Source organism: Neolamprologus multifasciatus, chromosome 10, assembly GCF_963576455.1.
Source record: "Neolamprologus multifasciatus chromosome 10, fNeoMul1.2, whole genome shotgun sequence".
In the NCBI taxonomy this organism is placed as follows: domain Eukaryota; kingdom Metazoa; phylum Chordata; class Actinopteri; order Cichliformes; family Cichlidae; genus Neolamprologus; species Neolamprologus multifasciatus.
The window spans coordinates 2455795-2475733 of record NC_140448.1 but is presented as its reverse complement, the minus strand read 5'-3'; the positions used below and the strand labels follow the sequence as shown (position 1 = coordinate 2475733).

The following is a 19939-nucleotide window of genomic DNA, read 5'->3' as shown; positions in this document are numbered from 1 at the left end:
TTCTACTTCTGGTAAATATATGAACTGTAAATGTAAAGAAAGACAGTAGTATTTCAATGAAGTGGGCAGTGAGGCTCATGTGATGTTGTAGAGTATGACAGCTGTTTAGCTCTGTCTTTATACTCCATGTGCATCTGTGAAAGTGTCATCTGAAAAATGAGAGCTGCTAACTTAATTGGTTTGGCACGACATGGTAAATGGCCTGTATTTATACAGCGCTTTACTAGTCCCTAAGGACCCCAAAGCTCTTTACATATCCAGTCATCCACCCATTCACACACACATTCACACACTGGTGATGGCAGCTACATTGTAGCCACAGCCACCCTGGGGCACACTGACAGAGGCGAGGCTGCCGGACACTGGCGCCACCGGGCCCTCTGACCACCACCAGTAGGCAACGGGTGAAGTGTCTTGCCCAAGGACACAACGACCAAGACTGTCCAAGCCGGGGCTCGAACCGGCAACCTTCCGATTACAAGGCGAGCTCCCAACTCTTGAGCCACGATCGCCCCAGAGACATGATTGTCTTTGTCATTTGCCTTTCTTGTTATCCGTCAGAACATGGACAGAAGGAGTTCTACCAACTTTATGTTGACAATGTGTCATATTTCTATGGAGAAAAAGTTGTTTTATCATAATTATCTTGATCGTTTTATTGCCCAGCCCTAGTGGATAGAGCTAGAGCAGCTTTTTAACGACAGCAAAGCGTTTCTGGTGTAGACTATTAGTAAATCTCTAAGCTGTAAGGATTTCTAAAAAGCTGATGACACTCAAGGCAAAACAGGGAAGGTCTGGGGTAAACCAAACAAATCTGCGTGTAGAGATGGCTGGTGGGGTGTCACTGGCTGCAATAAAGAGAAAACCTGATCAAACTTAAAGCATGAAAACTTTAAAGCTACACATTGACAGCAGATATGTGGCCTAAGTCGGTTTTACATTTTAAATGTGGTTTCCTAAAAGTAGATTACAGTAGTTTAAAAGAGAATTCAAACATCTTGCAATTAAGTAACATGTTCTGAGTCACACAGGAGCAGTGCTGGTCATTTTGTGTATTTTGCGTGTTTTGTCACACTTCTGTGAGCTTTGGTAACGGGACTGGTTCTTATGTAGGGCTTTTCTACTATACCTGAGCACTTAAAGCACTTTATACAACATGCCTCATTCACTCATTCACACAAGCTCCCTTTTCAATGATCAAGTGCTTTCTAACATTCACACATGGAGTATCTTGCCAAAGGATATTTGGCATGCAGACTGGCGCAGCCATTGATTGAACCACCAGTCTTCTGACTATTAGGTGACCTGCTCTACCTCTACCACTCCTCCCTCATTCCTCAGCTGTAAGACTGGTATTGTTTTAAGTAATTATTAAAGTATTTGTAGGCTTCAAGAGCTGCATTTATTTTCTTTTTTTTTGTATTTTCATGTGGGAATTTGCTAATTAGGGGAGAAGCCCACACGCACTACTGCTGTGTGGGCTGATACACAAGAGCAGGGGTGTCGAATTCATTTGAATCCGTTCCCTGGGCCCCGGCTCCGGAGAAATACCTGGATTCAGATTGGTGTTTGCAAAATGTAGACTCATAACAACTACACCAGTTACACAGCACTTTCGACTAGGGATGTGTATCGTTTAGGTTTTCTTTGGTCATTTTAGCCTTTTTGGCCAGGGTGAAGGGAGTATCTGCCATCAAACAAGAAGACAGCTGCATGTAACTACGACGGTGTTTGCTAGTTCACCTTACATGCATTAATGTAATAACGTGGTTAGCCTACTCAACGTAAATTATACACGAACAACATTAAGCTCCTCACGCAGAGAAGAACGGCTGCTGCTGCCATCATCATCCTCATAATTTCTGCTACGCCAGGTGTTTCATCAGATTTGAGGTGTTACCTCCTTTGCACAGTATCACAGTATCAGCTTAAAGCACTTGTTGCAGGCTGCTGAGTTTGCATCTTTTACTGTGAAGTACAGCCAGACTTTGACCGCTTCTCCTTGGGCATTTTTAATCTGTAGCTCTGCTCTAAAAGAACGTACGTACCTGGACCCGCCTACTATCCTCGGAAAGGTAAAACGATTGGCTAGAATTCAAAGTGTATCACATCTCAGGAAAATAAAGCACCAAAATGTGTGCTGCTTTTCGGTCTGGTTACTACCGTTTATGTCAGAACCATCAGAGCCATCATGGCACCGGATACCGGTACCCATCTCTGCTTTCGACATTTCTTACATCTGTCTGAGAGGAAATGTCTGACTTTGTTTGAGGAGTTATCTTAGATGTGGATGCTGAACAATGTCTTTAACCTGCCTACGTGTTCCTACCAAAAACACGGTGGGCTGAAATACATATGTACTTCCTCCAGTGGTGGAATGTGATCCTGACCTGTTTAAAGTTACTTAAAGAGAAAAAGAGTGGAACATGTAACACATGCTGATAGCTGTATCCCTCTCTTGATGAGAATACACTGCTTCACTTCATTTAGGTTTGTGCCAGGATTAACTTGGGAGTTTTCCATCATTACCCTCCTGAAACAGCAGTTTGATCAGAGCGTTTACATCTTCCCAAACAAAATTGCACCAAAGATCTAGGTTTGCCAGAGGTTGATCACACATTGCAGGCATGAAAACAACAGACAATACAGAAACTATGGCATAAAGAAATCTGGGGTTTACATAATGAACGTGGTGTTTTCACCATCTGCCTGCTGAAATACAGACTTGTTTATTAAATTGTCAGTATTTAAAGAGTGAAATAGTCATAGAGCTGTTTGCCCTTGCTTCTTTATGAACATTCTTTAACTTGAATGTCTGCTGATCTACCCTCAGCTGTTTGGCCTTAATTCCTGACGGTCAGCAGGAGGTAAGAGGCTTAAACACACTTCTTTGTCCTCTTCACAGACACTTCACAGACAAATCTGTGGACCATTTTATATCCATCTTGCTGTTCCTTGCACAAATGGCACTGTACAAAAAAATTTGCTGTCAAACTGACGTCATGGCTGCTGCTCGCTGAGACTTCAGCTGGCTGTGCAGGAAATAATAACTGCGTGCATAAGTTTGAGTTTATTTTGGATTTTCTCTAATCCACACAGGGTTGTATAGGTATAAATAGACATACGTTTGCAAATATAAACATATACTCACACTAACATTGCTAAGCGATATTTGGTTAACTGACTTAACTTAGCAAGTTACGCCTCGACCTGATGTCTTTGCAGCCAAAGACTTCAGGTCGAGATGGGATTCTGGTTGGATGTTTCACCAATAGAACTGAGAAAGTTCGATTAAACTGGTTGGTTTCATGTTATCGACCTGGCTTTTAGGTGTAGTCCACAAATTTTCAATAAGGCTGTGATCGGGCTTTGGGAAAGTCAACCCAGAAGCTTAATGTTAGCCTGCTTTAGCTACTCTAAAACCAGTTTTGATGTATGTTTGGGATCATTGTCCGGCTGGAATGCCTAATTGTGTCCATGTTTCAACCATCTGTTTTATTTGAAGTGAAGTTGAAGAACTTGGAAATCTTCCTTCTTCTTTAGGATTCCCACCCTCTATGACAGGGGTGTCAAACTCAAATACACAGTGGGCCAAAATTCAAAACTGGATCAAAGTTGCGGGCTAACATTAATATTCATTGAAAAAAAATCTTCCTCCAAATATAACAATCTTTTCTTATGGACTCAAACAAGTTTTGCTGAAAAACTGAATATGGAACAAGCAAAGCTTAATACTAAACAATATATATATTATATAAACGTATATATAACTTAATATTGCACACATGCAAAATCAAAATTCCAATTAAATAACACATCAGTGGAATTCATTTCTTAAATAAAAAATGTATTTGCAGCCTTCTGAATTAAATTTTATCATTTATCAAATTTTCATCATATTCTCCCACCTGTCCTGAAAGCTCCTGTTTTCTGCCTTTCTTTTTTCCATTTTGGGATAGGTAGCATGGCAGTATTTGCATGGTTGCTATGACTATGGTCAACAGAGGAGAGGGTGCTAATGGGTCCTGACTGACGCGCCAAAACACCAAACAGAGCATTCTGGGAATTGTAGTATTAGCAGTACATGCACTGTATAATACTGGCAGGCCAGCTCTAATAGTAATTTTGTATGGCTTCACGGGCCAAATGTAATTAGGCTGTGGGCCAAATTTGGCCCGCGGGCCAGAGTTTGACACCTATGCTCTATGATGTTTGAGTCGCTATAGTGTTTTTAACTACTCCAAACATACTTTCTGTCATTGTTGCCAAACAGTCATTTTCTCGTCAGATAATAAAACCTTTGTCCAGAAGGGATTTGACTTGTCCATTTAGGCAGTCGCACAATGTAGTTGAGCTTGAACTGATGATCTTGGAATCAACACATGACATGCATCAGCGCATCAGTGCCAGGAAAAGTGGACAGGATTTATAGACATTTTGTAAATGGGAGCCTCATAATCAAAAAAGCTGGCTGAAAGTCTTTGCCAGGTGTGGTCACTTTAACCAGTGGCTTCGGTTGTTTGCGTGGACTGAAAGCAGTATGTATTTGGGAATAAAAACTTGTTGTAGTCAAACTCGTCAAGCTTTAGGCAATATAAAGACTCTCTGCAACACATTCAGTTCATGGTGAATCAGATGCTGCTGCATGCACACTGGAAAGATATTTAAATTCAAATGATGAGGGATGAGAGCCCAAGACCCAGAATTAGGTCAAGTCTCCCATCCTTTGGTAGCATTAGTGTTTTAAGCCACCCTTGTGTATCGGAGGGTTGGAGCACAAGCTGACAAACACCAATGAGCTATGCTTTTCCCCTTAGCTTGTAGATATGACTTTACAATTGCAGATTTCAGTTTTCCTCCTTTTCCTACATTTTTCTTCCAGTACACAGATTTAGACTGCATTGTTCCTCACTGTTCCTTTCACAACAAATACACTGCAGTTCACATGGTTGTGCACACTTAACTTTATTGTTTTGTGTTTGATGTCAAGCTCTTGTCTGCTCCTATGTTTTGGGTTTTGAAGACATTTCGATACTGTTTTAAAATTTGAACATATTTGTTGGGCATCTAAGGAAAAATATTAAGAGTTAATATACACTATTTGTAAATGCTGTTTTAAATGCCACTACCACCAAATAACAATAATAATAATAGAGAACAATAAAGGATGCATGGGTTTGTACTTTACTCCATCTAACACTTAAGAGTGGGACCACGCCTCCAAACACGCTTCTTGCGGTTCTCATCTATATAGGTTCCCCCAGTCCGATAAGCTGTTTATTCTTGTTTACATGCCCCGCCCTCCCTCCCCTTATCAATTCTTTATCTTCTTCACTTCTATTTAGTACATGGGGATCTGCCAGGTCCCTTCGAGGCCTTCCCCAACCAGCAGCTCAATTTATTCACCTTTACCTACAAAAACACTGTCAAACATAAAATGAGGACGTGAGTCCAGCGAGTGAAATATATATATATATATCTTATATCTTCTAACTGACATCCAACCCGTTGGCCATATGCACGGACGACAATCAACATCTCCCCTTCATTTTACAACTTCAAACTCATTTCTCGACCCATGCACCAAAGCTCCCGATGTACAGTTTTTACATGGATGTTAATCTGCACTCTGCAGTTTTTGATTTTGCAGAGTGTTGGCGACTTCTTCTTTGTGTGGTATGCCAATTCATCACTGAGTTACTTCTCAGTTCACCCACACTGCAATAATACCACTCAGAGTTGATGGTGGAATATCTAAAGACATTTTATGAACTGACTTGTTGCAACAGCGGCATCCTATTGAAGTGCTACTCTTAAATTCCTGCGAATTCAGTGAGCTCTGTTGTAGCCATTGGTGGAATATTATATCCTTTGTTGTACAATATGTGCTTCACACTAAATTCTGCCCAAAATGCTTAATTAATTATTTTAAAACATGTAAAATTTGTTCCAAAATTCAATGCAAAAGGTTAAATTTAATGTAATCTGGTCAAATTAAATGTACAGTTTATAGCAAGCACTTTGAATAAATAAACCTTTGATTTGATATATTTCAGTTCCATTGTACTCCGAATAATTGCTTCATGTTTATTAAGGGTTTCTGAGTGTGGGCTTAATAATGCTTCCATTCATTTCACAGGACTGTCATTTTATTACCACCACAGTATACTAAGTTCAACTTTCAAATAAGATTCAGAAAGAAGGTGCAAGCATAATAGGATGTAGCTAAAAAGAGTTTATGTTGTGTTGTGTACAACATTATGTTGACACTTGGAAGGGTGGACAGTTCTGTTCACCTGCACCTCCACTGAAATCTTCTCCAGTCAGAAATCTCTCCTCAAGGAGACACTATCATTTCATCCGCGAGTCCTCCTTCTCTTCAGCAAGGTCCAACCTGTGGGGCATATGCACTGACAACATTAAGCATCATAACTTCATTGTCCAACTTCAAACTGAATATCCTGTCTGTCCCTCCATTCACCTACTCCATTTCTCTTCCTGTCTACACCATGGTAAAACTGCTTGAACCCATCTCCAATAATACTGGGATTACTGTCCCACTATATCTACCTTCCTTCTCCCCGTCATATCAGCCACCTCTCTCCTTGTACCAATCATAGTCTTCCTACATTTTTCTTAGTCACATTGAAATAAAAAAACAAAACAGTTTACCTTTGTAAGTGATCAGTCAACATCAGAGTTCTTTGAGATTAGAATAAACACATGCACTTTGCTGACTTGTTGTGTCACCCTTCATTAAACACTATGCTTTATAACCTGATTGTGGCTTTGAAGCAACTTACTGTACTCAAGCGTTGCAGTCCTCCTGGCAACAGTATAATACCCAATACCCTGAACCCTCCCTTTTTGTTCCACCTTGCCTACACTCTTGGAGCTGTGTGTATGTATGTGTATGCACACCTCAGTGGTTTTACCTTGCCACAGTATCCTCCCCTGGGTCTTTGATTGTAAATGAGCTAAACCCTTATGGTGGTGATGGGGATTTAACTCACTGTCTGTCTCTTGCTCCTCTCCGTCTCATCAGTTATAAACAGTGAAGTCATACCTTCCAAGGGGGCTGTTTTGTGCTATCTGTGATGATGTCACCAGCAGCCAATCAACACATAGCACTGCTAGAGGTAGTGCGTGTGCAGATGTGTGTGTGTGTGTGTGTTAGCGAGGGGATGGGGGTGGGGTTGCAGAGGTGTGGGGTGCACCAATAGGAAAATCACACTCGCTCAGTTATTAGCCAGTTCTTCCAGCAAGCATGAGAACACACATCAAACCACGAATCCACAGGCTGCTTCTGATACACACGGACTGCCTCTCAGCCGTGCTGTATAAAGATACTCTGTATGTAGCGCATGAATGTGTTATTTAATGCATTCTATGGGAAATGAAAGGCCTGGTAATAAATCACTCAATGAGATACCCCACGCTGTTTAGGGAAGCCTAGCTCTCCTCATATTTGTTGATTTACATTTCACTTTGTGTTTTTTATGTCATTAGTCTGACAGTAATGATTAGGTCTAATTATATGATAAATATCATCTGTTCAGTGCTAAACTTACACAATTAATTGCTTTTCGTAGTGACCTCAGTTCAAGGTGACTGTGGAAGCTTGGCGTGCTTCCCTCCTCCAGCCTTAATATGCATTTGAAAGCTCGGGCTGTTGGCTGAAGACTTAATTTGGGTTAACGCTGTTGAGAATTTATAGCTGGTCTTGAATGGGTATTCAATTACTAGATCAATGTGATTTGTTTTGGTGTGTTGCACAACAAACACACTTATTGGTAACTGCAAACTAGAGAGGTGTTCAGTCTGATGATGGGGCTGAAGCAGAAAGCATCCTTTTAATATTAATATTATTTAATATTGTTTTAATAAACCTTTTCTTTACTGCACTCGGCACCACTGTCGAAGGAGAGGTGGGCTCATGTGGTATCATTCTGCTTCTGATTCACACGTTCATCTTTCTTCTTCTGTGTCCATCGTGACATCTTTCTCCCCTCAAAGAAAGCAACAGAAGGTCAAACTTTTTTGCCAACGTGTCCTTTTCCACATTATTCCACATTGTGCTGCATTGAACAGCTTTGTGGAAATATTTATTTCTTCATTATTTTATTTTTAGCCTGGAAATACAGCTCGCTCTCTGCTTGTTTCCACTAACAGTACTTGCACTTCATGATAAATACTCAGCACCTCTGCATGAAACACATTGGTGAATGGTTTCAGGTAAATATGATAAAGCACAGGGCAGCACGGTTAGCACTGTTGCCTCACAGAAATAGGGTTCTGAGTTCAATTCCACCATCTGGCCAGCAGGGTCTTTCTGTGTGGCGTTTGCATGTTCTCCCCGTGTTTGCGTGGGTTCCCTCCGGGTACTCCGGCTTCCTCCCACAGTCCAAAAACATGCAGCTTGTGGGGATAGGTTAACTGAAAAATCTAAATTGCCCATAGGTATGAATGCACAATTTTTTTTCCAAAAATATCTTTATTATTTTTTACATTTTAATGACTTACAAACAGTCCAACATTCTAAATACTACATGAACATACACTCCTCTCAGACAGCAAAAAGAAAACGTCGTCAGATTTATCGCTCCATTAAAGGCCTAAATTTGTCATTATCCCAAATCAAATGTCATTGCCCTCAGTCCTCGTCCTCCTCAGATAATACAAATCCTTCTACAAAATTCACGAATGGTCTCCACACCTTCTCAAAAACATCCAATTTCCTTTTCAGTATACATGTTATCCGCTCCAATGGCAAAGCCACCATCATTTGTTTTATCCACTGTGTGATACTCGGTTCCCTTGTTTTTTTCCATTTTAGTGCAATTAATCTTTTTGCTTGTAACAAACCCATATCAATAAACATTCTGTCACTTTTTGTGTACCTCATATTTTCTGGGTACAATCCCAGAATAAGGAAGCCAGGATCCAAAACAACCTCCTTGGATAATATTTGTTTCATAGTTTGTGTATGAATGCACAATTTAGAGTGAATGTGAGTGCGAATGGTTGTCCCTCCCTGTGTGTTTGCTCTGCGACAGACTGGCGACCTGTCCAGGGTGTACCCCGCCTCTCGCCCTGTGACAGCTGGGATAGGCTGCAGCACCCCCTGCTACCCTGAAAAGGATAAGCGGAAGCGAATAGATGGATGATAAAGCACAGTTATAATCAGTTGTAATCTTTGATATTTACAACATAAAGAGAGTCTTTACTATAGTCCTTTGTAGGACTACTTTTAAATTAACTAAAAAATGAATAGTGGGACCAGGTTGAGCTTTAGGTTGAGTATATCCACTCACCAAATCACTGGTTTCTAAATATTTCAGCAGTTGATGCTTCAGCTCACAGTAATAACAGTGACTGCGTTTTTTTTATCAGTGTCTGAAAATGTTTTTGCTGACTCACATTTGTAGTAGGTCTTTCTACAGAATACAGTACTAACACTAGTGAGCTGTCCCTTGATTATTTGTACATAGTAGATAAAATCCTGTTGGTTCCATGCGCTCACATTGCCTTCCACTGTTTAATTTCAATAATTAGAAGCGCTACGGGCAGCAGGCTATCAACTGTGCGCAGTAGATTGTGTTTGCCTGCCTGGCTTCCTTAGTGGCCACAGAGGAATGAGCAGTGAGTACATCTGATTAGCTGTATTGACTGGTAAAATGCTACCTCACCGGGTTTCCGCTCATAAAACCAAGCTACATGGTAATTAGCCTGGGATCAATGTGAGCGCCTAGCCCACAGACACACAGACTGACTCGGACTGCTCCGGTCCTGAGTGAACAGAGCGAATGCTTAAAGAAAAACCTTAAAGGACCGGGCATTATCGAGCATCAGGGACGTTACTGTCACATCACCTCTTTCATGTTTTTGTCTGTTTCTGTCAGTTGAAAAAGATTCTCACAAGATAAATCACATTCATGTGTCTGAAAGCGCTGTTAATCTTGCTGTTATCAACCGCCCAGTGGCCTTGGTTGTGTATTGGATTTGTCACCGTTGGTCTTTGCATCTCGAGTGATGGAATTTTTAGCTAAGCCCTGGTTTGTGTTATCACACAAAAACACTCACTTCCTTGGTGGAACTCAGTTTCTAAACAGCTTTTTGCTATATTTCCTGCTAATCTCAACCATCTCTGCTGTGGCGTTTCTGTTAAACCACTGAAATGAGCTTAGCAGGCACCTTTGTTGTTTACTTCAAACTGGCTGATGTCACAATAGCCTCCAGATGGAGAACTTTATCAAATGAGCTGGTTGAGACAGATCATCACTAGCCTATTATGGAGCGGAGCAACAATTATTATTATTTTATTTTTTATAAAAGGATCAGTTGTATTAGAACCAAAACAGGACCATTCAAAATAACAGAAAACTAGAGTTAAGCACAGAACATATGGGAAAAAAATACTACTATAAACAACTATATCAAGGAACAATGTTGATAGCAGAAAAAAACTAAAGTCTAATAGATACTACTAGAGCCATGACAGCTACTGAGCATCTAACTGCCATGGCTGCCTGAGCTGCAACACGTGCATAAGTTTTGGGCTGTTACATTGTTGTGACAAATAGTGTGCAGGTAGACTGTTTTATAGAAGATCTGGGGCCTGTACTATGAAGAAAGCTCAGTATATTGATGGCTGTTTTTTTCTTTATCTGGCTACAGGGCAAATATGAGGAGTTAAAGACAGAGATTCAAAAGAGTGTTTAATAAACTGAAAAACAAGAAGGTATATAAAAGGCTACAATAACTAAATGACTGAAACACATACAGCCTGACCTGTTGTTTTAGAGACAAGTGTAGAAATCTTTGTTGATTTATATGCCAACAGCTATCACATGGACATGTTAATATCCATCTTGGAACCTATCAATCGTGCCATAGTGGAGAAAGGTAGGGTACACCCTAAACCAGCGGTCCCCAACCCCCTCGGTACCGGTCCGTGAGTCGTTTGGTACCGGGCCACGAGAGTTGAGGCTCAGGTGTGAAATGTATGGTTTTCAGGGTTTTTATCGGTTTTCAGCGTTATTTTGTTATCATTTTTATCATTAACTCAGTTTTCCTGGGTCTTTTCACGTGTGTTATGAATAAATCTTCTTTTTTTCGGTACCGGTACTAGTTTTATTTTGTTGTATTTATCCGCGACACCTTAAAGGCCGGCCTGTGAAAATATTTTCAGGCATAAACCGGTCCGTGGCGCAAAAAAGGTTGGAGACCGTTGCCCTAGACCAGCGGTCCCCAAATGTTTTGCACCACAGACCGGTTTGATGTCAGGCAACATTTTCACGGACCGGCCTTTAAGGTGTCGTGGATAAATACAACAAAATAAAATGATACGACCAAGACAAAAACTGTGGTACTTTGTAAATATAATAATAAATTCTGTAATATACTTACATATCTATATTATTGCTAATATATATATTGTAATATATCTATATCATGGCTAAAGCACTTCTGGATGGATGCAAACTGCATTTCGTTGCCCTGTATCTGTGCATGTGCAATGACAATAAAGTTGAATTCTATTCTAATTCTATTCTATTCTAAATGCGACTTTACTGTGTAATCGTGTAACTTTATTAGCAGCGTCCTCCTGAAATGCGCCAACAACATTGAGAGTAACGTCCTCCTCTCTGCTCCTTAATGCTCTCTGATCGCTATGGTAACATGTAAATATTTCTTTCAAAATAAGACACATGAGTACAACACGGGAAAAGACCCAAGGAAACCGAGTTAACGATAAAAACCCTGAAAACCATAAACTTCAGACCTGAACCTCAACTCTCGCGGCCCGGTACCAAACGACTCACGGACCATTACAGATCCGTGGCCCGGGGGTTGGGGACCGCTGCCCTAGACAGTTCAGTAGTCTGTTGCAGAGCTAATACAGAGATAGCCAACCATTCACACCTTTGGACAATTTAGAATCACCAGGTAACGCGACTCCACTAAGGGCATTTCCTTGTACTGTGGGAGGAGGCTGTAGTACCCATGCAGACACAGGGAAAACATACAAACTCCACATATAAAAAGTTCTCAGATGGTGGATTTAATTCCAAAGTGGAACTTTACACTCTGTCTGTGCGTAAGCTGGATTCTTACCTGTAACTGTTACCTGTTACTGTTTCCACAGGTGCCCACGGAGTGCGAGAGGAGCCCCAGTTTGTGACAGCACGTGCAGGAGAAAACGTCATCCTGGGATGCGACGTTTCCCATCCCTTGAACGGCCAGCCCTATGTGGTGGAGTGGTTCAAGTATGGAATGCCCATCCCTTTCTTCATCAACTTTCGCTTCTACCCTCCTCATGTGGACCCGGAATATGCTGGTAAGATAGTGATTACAGTGAAATTGAGACATCAGTAAGTTGACACCAAGCTAAATCCAGGATTTCACTGACCTGAAGGGGTTTACATTTGTTTGATGTTTGGCCACAGACATGAGTTGAATGAGAGGTGAGAGGGATTCTCCCTTGCTTCTGTTTGATTTCATTCCTCTGATCATTACATTGCAGAAATAATTCCCCCTCGTTTGACTTAAATCATTCATCCATTTGTCTCTTATATGATAAAATGGGAGTTTTCCAAGCTGAGAAGGAGTCGGCAGCCATGAATATTTTGGGAACTATAAATAGATTTCCACTTTTTTAGATAGTTATCTCATAAAGTTAGCTCAGTGTTTTGTTCTAGAACACAGTTGCACGTAGGCTACGTGAGAAAAAACTGACATTTTGATCTGAGCAATGCGTAAACTAATTAGGAAAGCAGGCAATTAGTGCTGACGTTAGCTAAAATCGTAGTTGCTTCTTTCATTTAGACTACCTGATTATTCCAAATTGAAATTTCTGTGTAAAGGGAAATTAACTAAATAAAATGAAGCTTTGCAACATGTCAAGTAAACACTTGTATTATTGGAAGTTTTCTGAAACTTTTCAACTGCAACTCTCCTGACTTTGTAACAGAATTTAATGTTACATCTATTTAAGTCCCGTGAACATGGAGAGAATTTGTAACCTTTTAAAACCAGCTCTGGTGACAGTTTTGGTGATGTGGCCTGATTTGGTACAAGTACCTCCAGGGAGTAAAGGGTTTAATAATAACTATATGTTTTTCAATGATTATACAGGTCTGCAAAAAAAAAGAATTTTTTTTTTTTTGCAAAACATGAGGAGTTTACATTAAAAAAGCACAACATCGATGAAAAAAATCAATATTTTATTACAATTAACCATGCATAATCTTTCTTATAATTGAACAAAGAAACAAAAAAACAATTACTTCATGATATATTTAACATTACATGTTCACTCTTTTTGTCTGTGAAAACTTTTCTTCTTCTCTCCTCCTTTCGCTTTATTTCCTCCGAGTCTCACACTTAGAAATATTAAATTAATGTTAGAAATCATTATTGGATATGGTTTTTTGACCCAAGTATAGGATACCAGATTTCAGTTTAAAAGGGGAAATTGTACGCTTAATTAAACTAAAAACCTGAAACCTTTTGCAAATCTGACGTGATGGAATTTAAAAAAATTTTTTCTCGATTTCAGTGAAACAGTCAAAAACTCCTATGCAGTTTTTTGGTTGCAGACCTGTGCTATTCACATGTAGTTGTTACCACGAGTATGTTAGAACTCCACAGAGCCCTTTGTCCCCCTGTGTCCACAGTAGAGTGTGCATGAGTATCTCCAACAATGTATTATTTGTGAAAAACAGTCATATCGATTAAACACATGTTTAATATAATGACAAACAATTAACATAGTAGATACAAGTCTACACATCTGCATCAGATGCAGTGAAAGGTTTCTTTTTAAAGTGTCCTTAACATTCCTTATTCTACCTGTCTCAGGCTGCAGGAGGGGAAAAAGTAAGATAGACTTGAAGATTGTAGTAAATGTACAGCTTTGTGTAATCTTTCTGTATCCTCATACACTTTGTCTTAACTGATTAGTGTGTGCTAATTCACACTAATGAGACGAGTATCATAAAATATGAAATATTGATTAAATATGTATCCCACACACCTAAATACTACATCTTACTAGCTAATACTTTAACTTTTGTCATGTTTCTTTAATTTTACTACTTAAATTAAGCGTGAAATATGAATATGCACCCAGCATATAATAGAAACTTTGTTTCCAAATTATAAACTACTTCTACTGTATATTCTTCTTGCTACATGCAAGTAAACAGACTGATTCTTATAGAGCGCTTTTCTTCATACAACATGCTACATTCACTTCCTTCTATGCGTTTAAGTTCTTACTAACTAACATTTACACTGCAACGGATGCAATGGAGAGCATTTCATCCAAGGATACTTGGCAGGCAGACTGGGGGAGCCAGATGATGGATCGAACCACTAACCTTCTAATCAGTAGATGACCTGCTCTATCTCCCGAGCTACAGCCACCCTGTGTTTAAGTGGAATATGCCGTACTCCAAATGGCAGTAAAGATCTTAAAGTCACCCACATATACCCAAGACTGGCAAACGAAAGTCAAACAAAAAGACTTTAATAAGTACTGATAAATTTTAAAAAGCAGTGCACCAGAAAAAGACTGAGGAGGAGCTGTGTAATAATAAGTCACAGGTGAACTCAATTAACTCATTAAAATGAAAACAAAGGCAGGAAAAAGAACAAAGGATGAAAGTAAAAACACATCAGGATCCTTAACTATCTACTTCAAAATAAAACAGAAGGGGTAATTAAAGAGAGATCGAGAATAAGCACACAGAGACAAGAAAAACAGGATATAAAAAGGGGAAACACACAAGGGAAAAAGGGAACAAACGTTTAGATAACAACAAATAAAACTCAGGATTAAAACAGAAAATAAGGATCATAATAAAGGACATGACATAGAACTCCATTGAAGTTATTTACTTGCCAATTTATTATTCTAGCCTTAATAGATGTATGATATCTCCCTTCATCAGGTGACACAGTATGAAGTTAACTTTACTGGAGCTTTAGGGTATGCTACCTAGACAAGGGGCTGAAGTGGCTGCAAAAAACTATCAGTAAAAGTCTTTCAGGAGAAACATCTGTGCAGTCATCTGTTCTTTTTCGACCCTGTTTTCCAAGCCTTTGGGCAAAAGGTTTGTTACATCTAACACATTTAAGTCAGTGTAATACAATTCATCTTTATTTATATGTCAACAAATCACTAGAGCAATCGCCTCAAAGCAACATATATTGAATATATTTATATTGTAATAGATAGAAAACCCTAACTATCAAAAGACCCCATCTGAGCAAGTACTTGGCAACAGTGGCAATGAAAAACACCCCAATAACAGGAAGAAACCTCCAGCAGAACCTGGCTGGATGGACGGCTGTCTGGGACAACAGGCTGGGGGTGATGGGAGAAAGACAGAATAAAAGACACTATAGAAGAGAGCCAGCGATTAAAATTCTGGTGCAGTATTGGAGAAGTTCAAGACCAAAGTGGAATTAATTCTGCATAACACTCCCAATTTCCTTAATTGGTAGATTAATTACAGTTAAAATGATTTGCCTCCCTCAATTGCTATACGTTTTTCAAAACTTAGCAATTTATCTTAGTTGAATGTTATAATTATTTCATTTATTTGGAATTACAAAACTCAAAGGATATAAAAGAGTCGCCTGTGTAAGTGCAAAACAAGTGGAAGGCTGGCTCTGTGAGACTTTGTGTGTTATAAGTTAACAACAAGTGGCTAGAGTTCACCACCTGGTTGGACACAAAGAAAAAGGATTGGCAATCACACTCTCTTGGCTCTATTGCAATGTTATCCTATTTGTCTCAAAAAATCATACTACAGTTACAACCCAGTCATCAGTAGTTTATGGTTGGAGGCAAGCTGATTAAGCTCTGGGTGCTGTTTTCACTTTTGATATTAGCAAATCCTGTTAAACCTTCAGTGATGGATGGAGCCTGTATAACCAAGGTGTGTTTGCAATCATCCTGCAGCTTCAAGAGAAAAACAGCTTGCCAAAGCCAGATTTCTATAGACATCTGAAGGTCAGACACTCAGTAAAGCCATAGCTTAATAATTTAGAAAAAGCAGTGAGACAGATGAATATGGATGGTCTCAAAAAGACTGAAAGAGAGCTGGGAAGAGAAAGGGCGCTAGATAATGTTAAGATATGACTAAAGTTAAAGTTGAACATTTTAAAAGTCTATTTAAAAGTGAAGTTGAATAGAATCACCTATATGTGATAAATAAATAAATCAGAGGCAAATCTGTTTCATTGCTGCATCACATGTGCCAATTGTGAGGACTTTTGACTGGGAATATTTTCCTTGTTTTCAAAGATTTTAAAAGCCAAATAAGACTGAATCCTCTTCTGATCATCACCTCCTGTCCGATGGCCTCCTCGGTGCAAAAAACCTTATGCTTTTCTTCTGGGAAAAAAGGATGTTCCAATTTTTAACATCAGGATAGCAACAGTGAGAAAACAGACTGGAGGACTTTGAACAGATTCAGCATCTTTAATATAAAGAGAACAAAACTTCCCTGCCTTTAATGCAGCTTGAGGATTTGAGTTGATAGGGAGGGGTGTGGGGGGCAGTGATGTGGGGAACAATTGTTCATAGACTGTCCAGTTAAAAACTGAAATAATTCATTCATAATAAAGGTATTTGAAGCAAGAAGACTGAGATAACTTGATTTACTGATGATGATGTAGGCTGACATCAATTGCTTGTTGTGATTTTTATTATGTAGTTAAATGTCATGGCCAAAGCGTCAGACATACAGAGGCTTACATTGTTTCCTTTTTAGATTGGGACAGTTGCTAAATGGTTGACACATTTGGCTGACCCCAGGGGCAGTCTTTCCTACACGCCCCTCTGTCCTGCCTTCTGAAACAAGCATTGTGCTCGTTTCTTTTTATATAGTAAAATAAAGGAAAAAAAATGAGTGATAGAATGTTTTTCAGAATTGAATATATGGACATATAATGATAATTATGCAATAGAAATTGCAGATTAAACTAGGTAGAGAGAGAGACCAGTAAAGAAATACAAGGAAGTGGTTATAAATCACAGTGTTCTCATGGATGATCTCTAAATCATTTTCCCATGAGAATATTTCCATGCATGCATTTGTCCACTTTCTTCTACTTATCAGGGTAACCGTGGAGCTGGAGCCTATCTAAGCTGAGACAAGGCAAGAGGCAAAGCACACCCTGTATCCCCAGTCTGTCACAGAGCTAACACACAGAGACAGACAACAATTCATGCCTAAAGCCAATTTAGAAAAATGATGTAATCTAACAAGTATGTCTTTGACTGTGGGAGGAAGCCAGAGTATCCAGAGAGAACACATGCACTCACAGGAAGAACATGCAAACTTCACACAAAAAGGCCTCATTGAGCTGGTGGAACTGAATCAAGGACCTTCTTGTTGTGAGAGTGCTGACCCCCGAAGCCCCGAGATATCATGGGTCAAAGTTTTGTAGAATGTTTCCGGTACACATGGGAATCTGTAGGATGGAGATATGGATGAAAGATCAATAAGCAAACTGAACGATCATTTAACAAACCACAAATAATAATTAGTTTATTGTCTCTCTCTTTCTCTCCCTCTATATATATCCTATATATAGGATAATATAAGAGTGTCAAGTTAGCCCCTTATTCCAGTTTATTTAACTTAAGGTAACTTGAGTTTTAAAAAAAAGAAAATTATACATTTTTTAAAATTCATTCCTTTTTTATTATTTCAAATGCTTCCATAGACTCGTCGTCTTCTATCCCATATGGAAAAGAAATAGTAAAAACTTATTACTAAATTTACTCATGAAAGTGGCCACTTTCTCATTACTTTCATATATTGTTTTAGTAAGTATCCAAAACATACAAGTTTCATTATATAATTTTTCACTCTTGTATGCTTTTCATACAAGTTTCACACAAGACAGATACAAACTTTATAAGATTTATATATATATTTTCCATATGGGATGTAGGTAACAGAGAGAACTGAACTGAAGTTGTCCTGGCAAACCTGGCAGGCTCGCATTGAGTGATATAGTGTCTGGTGACAGTAGAAACAAACAGAGGTTTGTTCAGTGTCCACATACCATAGAAATGATAGAAAGTTGGGGTTAAAGAGGATCTGGACAGAAATAACAGTAGAAAAAAGATCAACGTGTTTTTTTTTCTCCAAGATTTTCCGTTGAAGGCTCTATTCTTGTATTTAACGGACAGATATGAGCGTAGTATTGATTTTACACCTGCAGCGGTAACAAGGGATCTTGCAGTACCAAAAGCGACCTCATACCAAGTTGAAAATGTGGACCCAAGGCCAGTCCTCTAATCTTATCAAAGTTAACGCCAATCATCATGACTGGAGCTCTGTGATAGACTGCCATGTGGTGATTGTATGAAACTGATAAAAGAGACAAGAAGTAGGAATAGATTGAGTTAATAAGATAGGACTGGAGGAACAGCTGGACCTCTGTCATTATTCCAACGAATCAAAGTCCTGCTGGCTGCTGCTTTTGCTGCCTTCAAAACATTCCTTTTTTATATGTTCTTTGCATTGTTGTGGGTGTAGTTTAGGCTCGTTTTACTCTATTTACTATGTGCCCTCACCACTGAGATGTGCCATCTCAATGGTGAGCTGTAGACAACATGTTGTTGTGGTCAGTGACGCTGTTAAAAATAGCACTGTCTTTGTGCTGTTGTTAACCACGAGTCAATGCATTTATAACGTAGTTCAATAACTACATTTTCACTGCACACTGAGAACAATCTGTATTTAAAGCCTGCTTCTTTTGCAGTAGTTTTTAGTAACTTTATCACACAAGTACAAAGAGCAAGAGAGAAGCAATGCGGGGGAAAGAATGCAGAGAAACTCTGTATTGATTTGGAGGCACCATAAGGCGGACAAATGGAAACATTTCAGAAAAATGTGTCTACTTATGCCCTCACAGCATAAATGATCCATGTCAGTCCCACTCTAAAAGGTCAAGGGTTCAGAGGTTTCCTTTGTTTGCTGTGTTATTTAGCTCTTGTTGTTATGTTAGCTCAGGTGTAGTACTTGTTTCTGGCTTTATGAAACTGTTTGAAATGCTTAATTGTAGCTTTCTGGAATGTCTCCTGAAATGTATGGCTTTTATGAGGAAACCCACAGTGACTACTGTGTGTGATAATGACATAACTGCTACTGAAAACAGTTAGTGAAGTGTGGATAGAAAACGTGGCCAGAGAGAGCACAGCTTTCTTTAAATGCCACCAAAATCCTTTAATGATTCTTCATTTGAGTGTGTAGTAATGCTTCAAGGTATGTTGGAATAAATCAGGAATACAAATGACTCTGGCTTCTCTATGACCTCAGTAAAATCTTCCTCTTGTCACCTGTTGAAATTATTGTGGCAGCAATATAAATGAACTACCGGCCTTTAGCAAGTAAATCTACCACCATAGATACTAACAGTGAACTCAGATCCAAGCAGTTCATTTCAATAACACGAGATCCTCGAAAAAAAGCACCTGAGTGAGATTTACTTAATGAGAGACAGCTGAAGGAAATTTATTTGTGATGTAAATGTGTGCAAAATTATACATACAGCCCCTAATATACAGAAACACTCCCACTATCCATCCGCTTCTGCTTATCCTTTTCAGGGTTGCGGGGGGGCGCTCGAGCCTATCCCAGCTGTCATAGGGCGAGAGGCAGGGTACACCCTGGACAGGTCGCCAGTCTGTCGCAGGACCAACACATGGGGACAGACAACCATTCGCACTCACATTCACATTCCCACGTAGTGGCAATTTGGATTGTCCAATTAACCTATCCCCACAAGCTGCATGTCTTTGGACTGTGGGAGGAAGCCGGAGTACCCGGAGAGAACCCACGCAAACATGGGGAGAACATGCAAACTCCACACAGAAAGACTCCGGCCTGATGTTGGAAGTGAACTCAGG

The 19939-nt window shown here is 39.5% G+C and overlaps 1 protein-coding gene and 2 long non-coding RNA genes across 9 annotated transcripts in view; all 3 read left to right on the top strand.

Moving 5' to 3' along the window:
- The window catches only part of igsf9bb (immunoglobulin superfamily, member 9Bb), a 165825-nt gene that overhangs the window by 26407 nt on the left and 119479 nt on the right, over positions 1–19939 (top strand). For all 7 annotated transcript variants that reach the window (XM_085174206.1, XM_085174209.1, XM_085174207.1 and 4 more), the window contains exon 2: positions 12149–12340. In XM_085174206.1, the coding sequence (XP_085030332.1) occupies positions 12149–12340 (192 nt within the window). The remainder of the gene's footprint in view (positions 1–12148; positions 12341–19939) is intronic.
- On the top strand, positions 1876–11710 carry LOC146509329 (uncharacterized). Its single transcript, XR_014876393.1, has 2 exons — positions 1876–2544; positions 2597–11710. It is a non-coding gene; the product is annotated as an uncharacterized LOC146509329 (long non-coding RNA).
- LOC146509328 (uncharacterized) lies at positions 12347–19175 on the top strand. The gene is made up of 2 exons (XR_014876394.1): positions 12347–18113; positions 18153–19175. It is a non-coding gene; the product is annotated as an uncharacterized LOC146509328 (long non-coding RNA).